This window comes from Solanum verrucosum, unplaced genomic scaffold (genome assembly GCF_900185275.1).
Source record: "Solanum verrucosum unplaced genomic scaffold, falcon-dt-bn FXZP01000194.1, whole genome shotgun sequence".
Taxonomy (NCBI): domain Eukaryota; kingdom Viridiplantae; phylum Streptophyta; class Magnoliopsida; order Solanales; family Solanaceae; genus Solanum; species Solanum verrucosum.
This window is the reverse complement of record NW_026020416.1, coordinates 159,832-177,090: the sequence shown is the minus strand read 5'-3', so window position 1 is coordinate 177,090 and position 17,259 is coordinate 159,832. Positions and strand designations below refer to the sequence as shown.

The following is a 17,259-nucleotide window of genomic DNA, read 5'->3' as shown; positions in this document are numbered from 1 at the left end:
TTCTTTAGTGAATGAAAAAGAGGGACTCGTTTCATGGGTAGCAAGGATAGGAAAAAGGGGTTCAATGAAGGTTGATGTTGAGGATTTTATTCCAACTAGTGAGGAAACGCCTCGTTTTGATCCCGTAAAATGAATGTGAATACCAGATTCGTATGTTTCAAATATATGACGAAATGAATAGATAAAAAAACGGAATAGCCGGAATGACCTATATTAAGATCAGATTATCCACCTCTTTGTCGGCTTGAGTCGGATTTTCTCGACCTACGATTTTAAGTCATTTTTCTCTAATAACCGACCTTCAAAGTTAGTTTTGACTGTATTTTAATGTTGAGGTCAAAATTTGGATCTTAAATCAGGGTCAGGTCCCAGAATTGGGGATAAGAGTCAAGTCCCAAGTCGGGATCCGAAGTTGTATCTCGATTCGAAGCCATATATGGGTCTCAGTTCACTGTTGGGATTTGGGACTCGAGTCAATATCAGAATATGGGTTTTGGGTCGAATCTCAAAATTTGGACCTTGGGTCAGGGTTGGATTTGGGATTCGAATAAAATATAATAAATAAATAAATAAATAATAGTAATAATAATAACATAATACTCCCTTTGTCTTAATTTATGTGACACATTTCAAATTTCAATATTTGAAGGAGCAAAACTTTTCTCAAATGTAAAGGACCATTTATGTTCAACATTTTTTATATAATAAGGATCTAAGTGAACCTACTATTTAAAGTTAAGGGACTATTTAAGATGTTTCCTAAATATAAATTCTGCAGATATCAATTCAGGCACTCTAATCTCATCCTGGCCACTCAACAAATCCTTTTCTCAAATGTCTCTTTTGCAGCTATATTCTTAATTTTCTGCCATTGAAAGGTTAGTTTTCCTTAATTACTTTTTCATTTGATTAAACTTCTAGAGCAAAACAATACTTGTAATACCTTAATTATCAAAGTATAATTTAGCTCCTTGCACTATATATAGTGATAGCTAGTTGTGTATCGGATCTGACACGGATGTGACAACTTTTTGAAAGAGTCCGAGCAACATAGAGATATAGTACAACATTTTTAGTCAATAAGCTTTGAATCACAATCATTTTTTGCTTATTAGGGGTTTAATTATTTTTATACATTAAGCTGCAGTTTTCAGGTCATAATTGCAAAGGGAAAAAAGGGGATTATTGTTAATATGGCTTATGCAAGTTTAATTTCTCTTATGACGACGATAAAATCGCTCTTGATGACATCCAATTCGCCAATGCAATCTCTAATATGCGATCACAGAGAAGAACTTTGGGCTATTCATGAAAAAGTTAGTTCCCTGGCAGTATTTCTCAACAACTTTGAGAAAAACAATGTTTCCGGGGAAATGACATATTTGGAAGTACAGGTAAAAGAAATTGCAAGTGCTGTTGAATACACAATTCAACTGAGACTAACAGAAATTGAAATGGCAAATAGTAAGAGTCAGAACAAAAGGACACGTCGAAACTTTCATCACAGCCTGCAACAAGTAGCAGTGGATATCGATCGTGTTAGGAAAGAGTCAACAAAGATTCGAGATAAAGGGAAACAAGCATCATTGGTTCAAGATTTTTCAAGTTCAGCAAATGATGTTCTGAAGGTTAAGAACAATATGGTTGGACGCGATGATCAAAGGGAACGGTTGTTAGAAGATCTGACTAGAGGATACTCTGGTGAACCCAAAGTCATCCCAATCATTGGGATGGGGGGCATTGGTAAAACAACTTTAGCAATGGAAGTTTACAATGATGCACACGTTCGTTCTCATTTTGATGTTTGTGCCTGGGCTACTCTTTCTCAACAGCACAATGTAAAGGAAATCTTGTTGGGCCTTCTGCGCTCTACAAAGGGTGGCACATTTGACATGAACGATGAGGCAGAGTTAGCAGACATGCTGCATAAAGGGTTATATGGAAAGAGGTACTTAATTGTCATGGATGACATCTGGAGTAGTAAAGCGTGGGATGACGTGAGACGATGCTTTCCAATTCAGAACAAGGGGAGTCGAATACTGTTGACTACCCGTAACAATGAAGTGGCCTGTTATGCTAATTCAGACAATCCTTCATTGCACATGAGCTTCATGGATCAAGATGAGAGTTGGAACCTTTTTAAAGTGTAGCATTTGCAAATGAAGCATTACCATTACCATCTGAATTTGAGAATATTGGAAAGAAAATTGTAGAGAAAAGCCACGGGTTACCACTAACTATTGTGGTGGTTGCGGGGCTTCTCAAGTCCAAAATGACAATAGAAGATTGGGAAAGTGTTGCTAAAGATGTCAAGTCATTTGTCAATAATGATCCCGATGAACAATGTTCACATGTTCTCGGGTTGAGTTACAATCACTTGACCAGTGATCTAAAAACATGTCTTCTGTATTTCGGAATTTTTCCAGAAGACACTGAGATTCCAGTGAAGCATTTGATGAGATTATGGATGGCTGAAGGGTTCCTGAATTTTGAAAATGACTTGGAAGGAGAGGCTGAGAAGTGTTTACAAGATCTTATCAACAGATGTCTAGTTCATGTCAGCAAGAAAAGTCGAGATGAAACAAAAATTATATCATGTAAGGTTCATGATCTAATATACGACTTGTGCTTGAGACAAGTTCAAAGAGGAAACCTATTTATCATGAACGACATTCTGTTTGAAAAATCCGATGAAAAGAAAGCTCAAATCAATGATTTTGTATTTGATTGTGATCCAAATCATGTTCCTTCAGTATGCCAATCTCTCAGTAGGCATAATATGCAGCCGTTTAAGCACTGGACCGGTAATGAAATTGATAAATTTACCTATGGTCTTTATAGGGCCCTTCTTACCCCTGGACATCATCAGTTGAGAGATGATGACAACAACAATCTTTTGAAACGAACTCGCTCTATTTTCTTTTCTGGTTTTTTTTGTTCAAATTTTATTTTCAAATCAGAGCTTATTCATTTCAAATTACTCAAAATCTTGGACTTGGCATACATGAGGATTTATAGTTTCCCTCTACAGATACTAAGCCTCATCTGGTTGAGGTACCTAGCATTACTCTGCCCTTCAAATTTCGACATACCTCCAGAAATTTGCAGGTTATGGAATCTGCAGACATTCATTGTTCGAGGGTATACTCCATCGTATATAACTTTTCCAGAGCAAATTTGGGGACTAATGCAATTAAGGTTTCTGAAACTGCACAAATTTCATTTACCAAATCAACCAAGTGTATCTGTTGACAAAGCAAGACACATGAGTTTTTCAAATATACAATCTATTTCTTACCTATCTCCACTTTGTTGCACGAAGGAAGTTCTTTCGGGGATTCAGAATGTTAAAAAAATAGGATTCAATGGAGATCAAGATGACTATGAAAGTTTTCAGAAATCTGGACATTTCAACAATCTTGTCATTCTGCAGCAACTTGAAACATTGAGTGTAAGAAAAATGTATAATTGGAGTTCAGTCATTTATCCGGTGACCTTTCCAGCAACGCTCAAGAAGTTGAAGTTGTACAGAACTTATCTAAGTTGGTCGTACTTGGACGTCATAGCTGAGTTGCCTAACCTTGAGGTGTTGAAGCTGATGCCTAATGCTTGTCGTGGCGAAGAGTGGGATCCAAATGTTTGTGTATTTGCTCAATTGAAGCTTTTACTAATTGATGCAAATTCTCTCAAGTCCTGGAAAGCTACAAATGACAATTTTCCTGTCCTTGAACGCCTCATGCTTCGTTCTTGCTCTCATTTGATAAAGATACCCATTGAGTTTGCAGATATCAACACATTACAACTGATTGAGTTAGATAGTTGTCTTCCCATACTTGCAGAATCTGCTGCACGAATTCAACAAGAACAACAAGACCTCGGAAATGACCCCGTGGATGTGCGTATCATACCATCCAGGTGCGGAAACAGTTAATTCAAGTATAACTAATCTCAATATTACTAATACACCTTATTCAGTAGTACTATTCTTAATTATACTTATCTATTGTTATTATTACACAACATTTAAATGACACAATTATCATCTTGCTTGTGTAAACAAAAGATATTGCAGATTACTTTATAAAACCTGATTTGCTGAGACTTTGATGCGGGTGTCTGAGATGGGTTGGATCTAGAGGTTGGATCCTTCGTAATCTAAATTTTGAAATTCAGGGGATTTGGCTAAAATTAACTGAAATACCTAACAAATTAGTTCCACAAATTAATCAAAGAGCTTCTAATTATCACAATTTCATAAAAGCCTAATATTCTTATTTAAAATCGTTATCATTTGGTATAAAATTTAATTGTCTTTATTTTCATTACTCTCGTGACTTTTGATAACTATAACTCCTAATTCATTTGGTATTCCATTTTATGTCCTATAGATAGATAGAGACATTAGAAAATTTTGTTACAAAAAAAAATGATCAAATTTATATGGCCTGCTCATCTTTTGACCAACAATCACAATTTTTTTTTTAAAAAAAATTACAAAATAGTATTTTATTGCTTATATATTACTTTCAGATTTTTTTACTTATACAAGATTTGATTATTTTATTGCAGGTACTTTTTTGGTTGAATGGGAAAAATTTATCTTCTCCAGACATTCATCTTTTGATAAACGGATCGAATTTCAATCTAGCAATTTAGTGAGAAAAATTTAAACAGGCTCCAACAAGATTATTGTTGGAAGGTATAATAATTATTTTTATTTACATGTAAGTCGTACTTTTTATTGCTTGAATTTTATTGTAAGAATTTGACAAGAGTTTCAAGTAATGCAAATCATTTTTTTTACATAAATATAAAATTTTAAGAGTACAAATTTAATATATATAACCAATAAACATCTTGAACCCCGGATGGTTCATTTTATTATTTTGTTTAAAAACCAACCACCTGAGGGCGAATTTTTTCAAAAAATAATTTATTTTTGGAAAATTGACCTCCCAAGGTCAGATTTTTTTCTGACCAACGATTTTAAGTCGATTTCTCTAATATTAGCTACGTCTTCTTTAGTGAATGAAAGAGGGACTCGTTTCATAGGTAGCAATGATAGGAAGAAGGGGTTCAATGAAGGTTGATGTTGAGGTTTTTATTCCAACTAGCGAGGAAATGTCTCGTTTTGGTCCTGTAAAATAAATGTGAATAGTAGAATCGTATGTTTCATATATCTGACGAAATAAATAGATAAAAGATTGGAATAGCCAAAATGACCTATTTCAAGATCAAATTATCCACCTCTTTGTGAGCTTGGGTTGGATTTTTTTTACCTACGATTTTAAGAATTTTCTCTAATAACCGACCTTCAAAGTTAGTTTTGATTGTATTTTAATGTCGAGATCAAAATTTGGATCTTAAATTGGGGTTAGGTCCCGGAATTGGGGATAGGAGTCAAGTCCCAAGTCGGGATCCGAAGTTGTACCTCGATTCGAGGTCGTATTTGGGTCTCAGTTCACTGTTGGGATTTGGGTCTCGAGTCGAGGTCAGAATATGGGTTTTGGGTCGGGTCTCAAAATTTGGGCCTTGGGTCAGGGTTGGATTTGGGAGTCGGATAAAATATAATAAATAAATAATGATAATAATAATATAACATAATACTCTTTTTGTCTTAATTTATGTGACGAATTTTGAATTTCGAGATTCAAACATGTCATCTTAGAAGGTTAGTTTGGAGCAAAACTTTTTTCAAAGATAAAGGACCATATATGTTCAATATTTTATAAAGTAAGGATGTAAGTGAACCTACTATTTAAAGTTAAGGGACTATTTAAGATGTTTCCTAAAGATAAAAGTCTGCAGATATCATTTCAACCACTCAACAACTTCTTCTATCCTTTTCTCAAATCATCTGCCATTGAAAGGTTAGTTTTCCTTAATTACTTTTTCATTTGATCAAACTTGTAGAGCAAAACAACACTTGTAAGGCACAAGTATACCCCCTAGACTATGACTGAAATCTCAGAGACACGCCTTAATTAAACTAATGTCCTATTACCCGTTCCCCCGAACACATTTTATATATAATATTGTTCACCTTTTGACTTATGTGGCACACCCCGTGACTCCACGCAAATGAGGTGTGTGGGAGATATTTGGATGCCACGTAAGCCAAAAAGGTGTACAAAATTACAAAAAAAAATGAGTTCAGAAGGGTAATAAGACCTTAGTTTAATTAAGGTGTGTCTCTGGGATTTGGGTCATAGTCTAGGAGGTACTTCTACATTTTCCCCTTTATTTTGTATTATTCTTAATTATATTTTCCTATTCTTGATTATTACACATGATATTTGAATGACACAATTATTATCTTGCTTGTGCAAACAAAAGATATTGCAAATTACTTAATAAAACCTGATTTTCTCAGACTTTAGTGCGGGTTTTGATATGAGTGTGGATCTAGAAGTCGAATCCTTCATAATCTAAATTTAAGATTCAGGGGATTTGCCTAAACTTAACTAAAATACCTAATAAAATAGTTGTACAAATTAATCAATGAGCTTCTAATTATCACAACTAAAAATAATTATTTTATAAAAGCATAATAATCTTATTTAAAATTGAGAAAAGAAATATAATCAATTTCCACTTTTAAATCAATTAATTTGTCAAATGTACCTCAACATACTTATCATAGTTTTGAGAAGTCCATGCCTAAGTGTCACGACCCAATTTAGGAACGTAACCTGCGCTAAGGGAGAGAATCCCAAAGCAAGCCTTTCCAGAATTCTACAGAAAATCAGGAAAAGTTTCCTTTGTTTTTGGGCCTATCTTGAATTTTTCCTATCTCAGAAATCCACAACACAACTAATAACAACCATAAATTATAACATAATATCCATCGTTGATCTAGTTGTCACACAATAATACCAATTCATTACCAAGTACGAAGACTAGTCACTTGACTATAATACGAATGAATAATCAAGACTCAACTAAAAGGAATGAAAAATGGAGCGACTCTAAGAGTTTTTAAAGAACTAAATAAACCATAGCAATTCAATAAGTCTCTTGCCATGTGAAGCAATGCGAGGCTCACCAGATACTATATATCCACTCTCTAATTAATGAAATCTTCTCCAATGTCACCTAAATTCTCTGTAAAACATTTAGCGAGGAGTGAGATGCTAGCTCACTAAGTAATAATACTAAACCACAACCATTTTAATGAGGCACAAGTCAGAAAACATGCTAGTATGTTAACCAACATAATGAAATCAATGCCCTTTCAGAAACGATAACAATATTCAATCTTATTTGTCTCATGTAAGCAAAATCAATGTAACCTTTTAGAAACAAACTCAGAAAAACGCTCTCATATCAATCTTATATATTTGGGAGGTTCCCAAGGATGAATCGTGTAAACCGTGTGACCTTCTCTTTAAGAAGTAACCAATAACGATGAACTCCTCATAAAAGAGTTAAATATTCATATCGGTAGATCTCTACTCGAGGGATATCGGTAACGGTATGCTAATTCAATCTTTCCATTAGCGAGGACTTTATCGGTAATCTGTAATTACAAGGTGCACAAGGTCTAACAAACCTGCCGTTAGCTACGAGATTCATCAAGGTCTACTCCCATTTATATTTTTCTTGTAATCAGTATAAGCATTCAAAATTGAACAGAGCATTTAAGTCTTATCAAGTCATATTATTTCAAAGTTTAACACTCACAAGTCAAAAAACCATTTCACAATTAAGTGTAGAACCCTTTCAATAATGGTAATCATATCTTATAAATATCAGATCATCTCAGATAATCTTTTCAATATCATATCCAGTAAAAGACTTGTCCCACATGCAAGTTCAAAACATGTGATAACATATTTACTTTATAAACCATGTAAAAATCATGAAATTTGTGAAATACAAATTGTAGTAAGATTACTACTCACAGTACTCGTGTTGAAATACCAAAATTGTCACCTCAAGCAAATTGTATGTCCTCCCTTCAATCAATCTATAATCACTTCATATAGATCTCGTTTAAAATTTCATGCCTGCGGCCTTGTGAGTCTAGAGCCCACGAAGGTACTTCAAATGTCTTTCTTGCTATGAGTTTTATCTTATTCTACCCTTGTTATGTAAGCTGTAGAAAACTTTTCAGGTTGTTGAGATACTCAAAGATCATCCCAGATGAATGCTGCCATAGCGGGATGAATGTCGCCAGAGTGGCCTTCATTTGGAACGAACACCAGGCGCGATAATGGCGCCTCTTCGTCCCAAAAACCCTCATTTTCAACAAAATTTCAGCAGATCAGAGTATTTTAACTACCCTAGAACATAAGTAAGTAACTATATTGGCAAAATAACTCCTAAATGAGGCCTAAATTAGAGTTTTACACCAAGAGACCCTTCAACTTTCCCTATCCATTTTTGTATCGATTTAACCATATTTTTACGAATCCTTACTCCCAGGACATTGTGGGAACGTTAGGGACGTAAAAGAAGTACCCATTCTACGTTTTCTAACAAATTGAGCAACTTATGTGCATTTTAAAAAAACTACCCCAAAACCATTTTTTTTAATTCGATCAGTTAGTAGCATGCAATCATTATTAATCAAACATGAAGTAAAGAGAGTAAAGAGTGAGAAATTTACCTTGTATTTGATGTTCAGAAGAGAGTGATCGAGAGGATTTGGGGGAGTTTTTGGAAGTTTAAGGGAGAAATGGGAAAAATGCTTCTCTTTTCCCCCTTTACTGTTTCCCAATCTCCCGCCTCAGTGGGAGATCTCGCCACAGCGGCCCCGCCTCAGCGGGAGGGCTGTCGCCCTGACGGGCCAGGCTTTGTAATATTAAAACACGTTCTTTTATTGTATGTTGCCTCCAATTTCTTTCAGTCTTTTGAGGTATCGTACCCTTCGTGTGTCGAATTATTGAAAAGTTGCCATTCGTCGTGATTCTGTAGTGGACTAATTCTTTAATTTAGAAGTAACTCGAAATGAGGCGTGTAATGTCCCATGCACTAGTCGTTCGAGGACGAACAGGGGTAAATTAATATCTATTGTAACGACCTGAACCGTCGTTATTTAGGAGAAATGAAAATTCGAGAAAATTCTGGGCCATTTTCCCACCAAAGCAGGCCAGTTGCCGCTAAGGCGGCGGCGCCAGGGAGGGGTAAGTTGGCGCCAGAGCGGGATAGGCGAGACAAAATGCAAATAACGCAAAATCTTATTTTCTCCTTCTTCCTAAAATACCTAAATTAGTCATAAAACACCCTAGAAACCCTCATAAAACTACTCTAAGCTTGGGAAGGAAGGAGAAGGAGATTACTAGCGTGAGGATGGCGATATCTTGCGGATTCTTGGCCAAATTCACAGTCATGTCGTCCGGAAAACCAAAAAATTATCTGCAATTCCTCCGTGCAGCTGCTTGGCTCCCATGTCGGCTAGGTTTTATGAATTGAGTAGTTATAAATCTGTGTTCACCGTGTAATATATGTAAATCAACGATAGAATTATACATAGGCCCTTGTGCACCGAATGAAATATGGTTAAATCCTAGTAAGAAGCCTTAGATAATGATCTAGGGTTAGGTATGGTTGTATTAATGCTTACATGGTTAAGTAGTTCGGTGGTGAGGGTTGTGTTTCTGTCATTGAAAGTGGTATATTTGTTCTTGCGTTAATGTAAATCGTGCATGTATATGAACGAAACTGTAACATCTCGCAATTTGAAATAACTAGGAAAAAACTAATAATTGGAAATAGTCATTTTTGGAAAGAATGAAAATCTGGAAATTTGTTTAAGTTAGGAAAAGTTGAGTTTTGGTCAACTTCAAACGGCCATAACTCCTAGCTCAAGATGATTTAGGTGTACTTCCAGATCTGGTTGGAATGATCTTTCCAACTTCTATGAGTAAGTTATTCCCTTTGGAAGTTGGGCTGTTGGATTAAGGAAAGTCTAATCCGATTTTGGAAGGGTAATTTAGTCTTTCCTTACCTAATTATTCTAATTAGTTTTTAGGAGTTTAATTGGGGTAAAGTCAAATTTTAGTCAGTTTAGAAAAGTGAATTTTACTCTAGGGCTTGGAGAAGAGGAGAAAGGAGAAGAACTTTCAAGATTTGTCGATTTCGTCGAGGTTAGCTTATGGATTTCATCGGGGGTGATCCCTACAAGGTATGTGAGATCACATAGCGTTGGGTTAGTTAGCCCATGCGCCAACCATGATTCAATACAACGAATTTAAGTCTTTGAAAGTTTAGAAATTGAGTTGATGACATTGTTGAAAGTTTCGTTGAATTCTTGTGGGTTATGTTGTTGAAGTTTCTTGATGATTTGATTCATGTTTTCGGGTGTAATTTCAAGTTGAATCTATTGTATATTTAGGGTATTAATGATTCTAAGTGTTTGGGGAAAGAATCATTGAGGTTTAGAGGTGAAAAACGAGCAAGAAAAGTCGTCAAACACCTGGGAAAGGGGGTGGGGTGTCGCGCCAGCTAGCCCCCCCCAAAAGGGTCTTTGAAGTTTACCCCTTGGGGCGATGCGCCAGCCAGAGTGCCCCAACATGTTTTCTGAAGTTTGAGGGCTGGCTCCCCGTGCCTCTCAAAGCGCCAGGGACGCCAGTTCTCCCCATTCGTTCCCCACCTTTTAGTACTTGTTCCTTAGCAATGTACCTATGTTTTCTAGTTGATTCCAACATTCTAAGGTACATCTAAACATCATGAAATCATCCATAAACATGAGATCAAGAACCTTGAATCCATAATCTAATTCAAGGAAAGTTAAGATCAAAGTCAAGAGAAGTTAAGAGTCAAGTCTAGAAGTTAAGAAGCAAGTCAAATCAAAGTTTATAAAGTTTTCAAAAATCTTTAACAAACGTTTTAACCTTATTTTAAGACTTAAGTTTCAAGTTAAGCAAAGAGTAAATAGTTGAGTTCATTTCTCAAAAAGCTGTAAGGGAACTAAGTATTCCACTACAAAAAAAACAGCATTTAGCGACTGACGAAATCCGTCGCTAATCTATGGTATTCCGTCGCTAAACTGGATTTACGACGAATTTTTGGCTGTTAGTATTTTGCTCGTTAGTAATCTCTTAGCGATGAAAAATGAGTCCGTTGCAACTTTAGTGACGGACTGGTCCATCGTTATACTTATATAGTTCGTTGCTAATTTCATAATTACTTTCGTCATTTCAAATAAATTCATGAAGGAATTTTCGTCACTAATCCGTCACAAAATATTTGTTGCTAATTTCATAATTAATTTCGTCATTTCAAATAAAGTTGCGACGGAATTTCTGTCACTAATCCGTCACAAAATATTATGTTATTTAAGCCAACATATTTGCCACTAAAATGTTCCGTTGCTAATCCGTCGCCAATATTTTTTTTATAGCAACGACCAAATCGCCATTAAATTTGTAATAAAAATTTTCTTGAAAAATAATTTCATTTATTTATTTTAAATATACATTGCTGAAATAAATTAATAACAATTACTAAATACCTCTAAAATAACAAACATTCATATAAAATAATATTTAGAGGGTTCAAAATCTGTAGATAGCAAAATCCTAATCACATATTTTCACTGCAAAACATCAAAAGGAATTCATCAACTATTGTTATCACACAATTTGTACTTTTCAAAAACACAAACATCCAAAAATTAATGCTAAAGGAGACTAATTAAGGGATACCCTAATCACTTGAAACTAAGGAATCAACCTCGTCCTCATTAGTAGTAGCAGGAGGAGGCACCATGGGTATCACAAGTGATGGATTGTCAATGGAAGTAACCACTTGTTGTACCCGCTCCATAATAACCAGAAGAAAATGATTAGTAAGGGCAGGAATCATTTCCTTCACAAACACATCCATATTTCTTGTCGATGTTGATTGAGAAACTGAAGGTGCTATAGATGATGAGGCACAAAGATTCTGCCTGTAGTAAGTTTTTGCTTCAGATCCAAGACCGAATATTATTTTCTTCTTTTCTCCCCCGGCAGCTTGATAGTATGCTTCACATTGATCAATATATCAAATTGAGAGGTTGTTTTTTCCCGTAATATTTCTTCATATTTTTCCTGTAATAAATTGAGATAAAGAGAAAACATTAAAGATTAGGAATAAAATTATAATGGAAGGAAAAGGCAAAAATGTTGTATGTCTAATTTAACTTGGATAATAGTTCTTATATTGGGAATACCCAAAGCTGCCCAGGACATTTTCGTGAGTACATAACTCACTGTAACATCATTCTATATTTCTGCAGGCCATTCATTAGCATTGTAACTGACTTGATGTATGAGGAAGACATACGTCATTCTATATTAGCAAAGAAAAAGATGTGCAGGCCATTCATCAGCATGAGGAAGACAACTGATTTGATGAATCATCATTCTATATTAGCATGGCAATTGGATTCATCACAAGTTTCTGGTTATTTTAGGCTACTCTAATAGTGAAAACATCTTGGAGACATGTCTATATGAGGTATCTTAATAAAATGGGCAACAATATTTAGGTTGAACTGCTTAATACATTTGGCTTGAAATGCTGAGCCTGCATTTAAACCAGCAGTGTATACATTAGACCAATAGTGTATACCTATTGAAATGTTGAGCTTGCATTTAATTGTAATCCAGAATTCTCACACTGTGTCTTTTCTCTCACAATTCCTCTGCTAACAGTAAATGCAAAACTCAATCATCTTAAAACTCTTTGTACAACAAATTACACAAGTTTCCCTCTTCCTTATAAGCCATTTAAAACCCCCAAATCACAATGAGTTGAATTTTGGAACTTTCTAAAAAGAGAGGGAATTTTAAAATTAGTATTGTACAAGTATTTGGGGCATCTAAGTTTGGAGAATCAAACTTGAATTGAGAAAGAATCAACTGAGAAAACGTAATTTTCATGTGGATTTGTTTGGTTAAAATCTAGTTTGTGTTTGTCTGACTCAACACACGCAACTGCAAATGGACAACTTTCAATTATTATTATTATTCTATTCTATGTTTTCCTGTTTTAGGATTTTAGTAGAAGAAACATGTGAAGGCTACCACAATAGTTGAACATGTTGCAATCCAGAATTCTCAAAACATTTCTACTCTCATAACATATTTTTTTATTAACATGCACATTTTGTAATCCTCTGTGATACTCAGTGAAACTACTAGACTGGGGGAAGAGGGCCATAGAACAGATGCTAAAATAACATCAGTACGGGCAGCTTTTACGCCCGTAGTGAAGAGAACTAAAACAATCCTCATGAAAACCAAAACAAGACAAAGATAAGGAAAACATGTTATGAAGTTCATATTTAAAACTACAAATGGTAGGCATTTACTGACTATAATCTAAACAAAGTGGAGACTTAAATTCGATTCAAACACAACGTTGAGCAGTGAAAGGAGAGCAAAGTCGGAGCATGAAGAAAGAAGCAGCCAAATATAATTGAATCGAACTTAACTTAGACGTAAACACTAAAATTTTGTCGCATCTCGACTTAAGGGTAAGGATGATGAAAACAACAAACAGTCGCCTAGTTAGAATGGAAGGAACTTTAACAAAGAAAACAACACAAAAGAATACTTCATCAGCTTGAAACAGATAGCTTTCCGACTCGTTTAAACTCAAATTCTTAGCTACAACAAACTTGAAACAAAATAACTCGTAATGTAGGATAACAGGCATGTACGACCATTTATGTTTTCCTATAGAAAATGATTTTGGACTTCATGACTGAATCACGACTTTCACAGCCAACCAAAACAGTGAAATAAGAGGACCTTACTAAGGAGAAACGAACTCGAGACTGAACCAAATCATCAAGATTACAAGGAGACAAAAGTCAAGCAAACAACATGAATAGCAAACAAGTTACACCACTGATTTACAGTCTAACAATAAGTCGAAACACTCTAAGAAATTTCTAACATCTGAACGAATTACAAAGATCAAGAAGTAAAGTAAACAGTCCACACATCAATTGAGCAGCAAGATAACAACATCCAACCATGAAACTAAACTACTATTCATTTTTAGCCAAGTTTTCCCTTCTAATAAGAAATGACATGTATATATTCAGATAGGTTTCAAAGTTTTGGACTTACATGGACAATTCGAGAGCGTTCGCCAACAAAAGATTTACCATCATGACCATGTGTATGGACGTGTAAATGTAACTCGCTTGGTGTTAGATCTCGACCCTTTTCAATAGCCTTTATAAAACAAAAAGTACTTTTTAGATACAAAAATATCTATTGCATAATGCGTATTTAGATACAAGTGTATAAATCAGACAACCTAAAGATGTTACTTATATAATTTGTGAAATATATACTTACAAGTTTCTTGCGATGCTCTCCAATTAAGATGAAGCCACTTGTGTGAGTCCCAGTTTTAAATGTTTTCACATTTGAATAAGAAAGGGAAACATCGATTTCCAAGAGAGCTTTTAAGCTAAAGTTTTGAGTAATTATCTCAAACAAAAGAAAGAAGTTTTGATTTTAAATCATATGAGCTAAGTATATTTTGGGAGTAGTATTGAGCACCGATATGGGGATGCGAGTTCGTATTAACTCAAGTCTCCATAAACCATGTAGCCATCATGGGTAGTAAATGATCATACTTTTTAGATGACTCCTTAAGATGCTTTTAGCATAGACTAGTGGATCCACTTAGTGAGTTAAGTTCTATACCCCCGACAAGGTATAGGACGGTCCTTGGCAGCGTGAGGTAAAACTATGTACCATCACTTAGGCTCATAGTGGTGGTTGTCGGTTAGAGAATTCCCCACAGAAACTATATTACTTTATTATATAAGTAAAGTTGAGTTTGTTATTGCATTTCCTTAACGAACTAAGTTGTTTTTCCACTGTTTTACAAGTTTTACATATATTGCATGTGTTTTATTGCTTTATATTGAGTTAAGTTATTCATGAGTTGAGAAGAGCCAAGGTAAGTGTTTCTTTCAGAATCTTTTCAAGCCTATGTTATGTTTAACATTCCAACTCGCATACTCGTACATTCAATGTACTGATGTCAGTTGGCCTGCATCCTATTATGATGCAGATGCATGTAATCAGGATCAACATCCAGCGCCTCGTTGATCCAGTTGAGCACTCCAGAGTCAGTTGGTGAGCCTCCTTGCATTCCAGATGACTCTTTTTTATTGCTTTCAGTTTTATTATTAGTTCATTAGGATGTTGTGGGGTTTGTCCCAACATTCATCTCAGTTGTTTTAGAGGTTTCAAAGACAGTCAGACAAATAATATTAGTTCTTTAGTCTTATTCATTTTAGTTGTATCCGTTTAAGATTTGAGTTTCCATTTTGGCTAAGTTATTATCTTTTAAGTTATTGCATGAACTTTATCTCTTATGTTTAAGTCTTCCGCTGAGTAAGTAAGCCAGACCAAGGGTTCGCTTGGGGCCAGCAATGGTTCTCGAGTGCTGGCCACGTCCAGGGTATAGGCTCGGGGCGTGACAGAAACATGTTGATCATACCTAATGTGAATGAGTATGAACGAAGAACTATATGTTATAAATCACCTCTTGTTGTATGACTGTGATGATATACTTGTGATTGTGATTGTGGTGTGTTGAATGGATCGGTTGCCACGTTCCGGCATAAATATGTGCCACGTTTCGGCATAATTATTGGATCGGGTACCACGTTTCGGTATGCTAACAGTTTGGGTTTGGGTTCCATGAGAGAACCAATGGTGTGATATAATTGTGTACATGGAGAATGTGAATTTGAACATAGATCATAATGATAATTGATGTTGTATTTCTCGGAGTTGTGTTATGGTTATGAGGTATTATGCTTGATTGTTCTTCTATGTTGAGTAGACTTGGTAATTATATTAATGGAAGTTGAAACGGAGGTGGGGAGTCAACGTCTCAAGAATTGTTAATGTCCAAGTGAGGGAGTCGTGTGTTGTAATGGTAAGGAGTGGGGTTAGTGTACGTGTTGTAGTTGTACTTGAGAATTATCTATGTGTTAGAATGGTTAGGCTATGATCAAGAACCTAGCAAGTAGGTTGACTGGAAAGGGGTTAGTAGTTAGACTACTAGTGTGATCTGTTGGTATCTCGAGAGAGGGAAAGGTGGAGAAGCGAGTGGTTTTAATTCATGATCTACTTGTTGGTTTCTTATGTTATGCGGTGGACGTCGGGTTGACCGATGATGCCTAATAGTACGTGTGGTTGTACTGATACTACTCTTGCTATGTCTTTTGACATAGTCTGGATGCAGGTTGGTGATGTTTCCTTAGGTGAAGATGAAGAATTCCCCAGCAGCTTCTAATTTTCCTTCCGCATGGTGGGAGCTATGTCAGTTATTATTTATGTCCAATTTGTACTCTTAGTAGCTCTTGTACCTGTTTAGACTTAGATCCTTGGGGTGTTAATTACTTTACAAGTCTTAACCAAAGTGTGTTAAAGATTCTATTTATAAAATATTGTTAGTACACTTTATTTCTGTTTTATTTAAATTTCCGCAGGTTTTTAATTATTGGGATATGAGGGTTCTCCTACTTAGGTGGTAGTATGTAGGTGCTCGCACGGTCCAGTGGGTTGGGTCGTGACAGCCTGCGGCCTTGTGAGTCTAGAGCCCACGAAGGTACTTCAATTGTCTTTCTTGCTATGAGTTTTATCTTATTCTACCCTTGTTATGTAAGCTGTAGAAAACTTTTCAGGTTGCTGAGATACTCAAAGATCGTCCTTCTTGGTATCGCGACTGCCGTTGTCTTAATGTACTAAGTGTAATCCCTACTGGCAATGGTGGGACCATGCGTTCACATTTTGTTGGGTTGATACCATGCGTTCACATTTTGTTTAGGTTTGTGCTCAATAAATTGCCATGTGTTTCTTTGTTAGACTTATGCTCCAACTACATTGGCAACTTCTCGTGACTTTTGGACATTGAGATACACTACAAGTTTGGAGGATGGCAGTCTTGTGGTATGTATTAGGCATAATTCAAAACCTTGAGACCAATGTTTCTATACTCTACTGGCCTATTGTTGCAAAAGCAGGCTATAGGCCTATAGCTACAACCTGTCATTTTGTGATGAATTTTTTCTGGCATAAAACATGCAGATATGTGAACGATCTCTGACGACAGCAACTGGTGGCCCAACAGGGCCTCCTGCTACAAGTTTTGTCAGGCCTGAAATGCTACCAGTGGTTACCTCATAAGGCCTTGTGAGGGTGGGGGCTCAATGATTCACATTGTTGATCATATTGATCTAGAGGTAAGACTGAAAAATGTTGGTTGATTGATATTTTGATTTCTTTA

General features: G+C 35.7%; 2 protein-coding genes and 1 pseudogene across 2 annotated transcripts in view; all 3 read left to right on the top strand.

The window, feature by feature from the left end:
* LOC125840877 (homeobox-leucine zipper protein ATHB-14-like) overlaps positions 1-17,259 on the top strand; it is a 39,400-nt gene that overhangs the window by 19,318 nt on the left and 2,823 nt on the right. The gene's annotated exons all lie outside the window — the stretch shown is intronic.
* Positions 1,194-17,159, top strand: LOC125840837 (putative late blight resistance protein homolog R1B-16; annotated as a pseudogene).
* LOC125840836 (homeobox-leucine zipper protein ATHB-9-like) overlaps positions 16,839-17,259 on the top strand; it is a 46,998-nt gene continuing 46,577 nt past the window's right edge. Inside the window, exons 1-2 of the mRNA XM_049519807.1 lie at positions 16,839-16,922; positions 17,061-17,215. Of these exons, the coding sequence (XP_049375764.1) occupies positions 17,183-17,215 (33 nt within the window). The 5' untranslated portion in view covers positions 16,839-16,922; positions 17,061-17,182. The remainder of the gene's footprint in view (positions 16,923-17,060; positions 17,216-17,259) is intronic.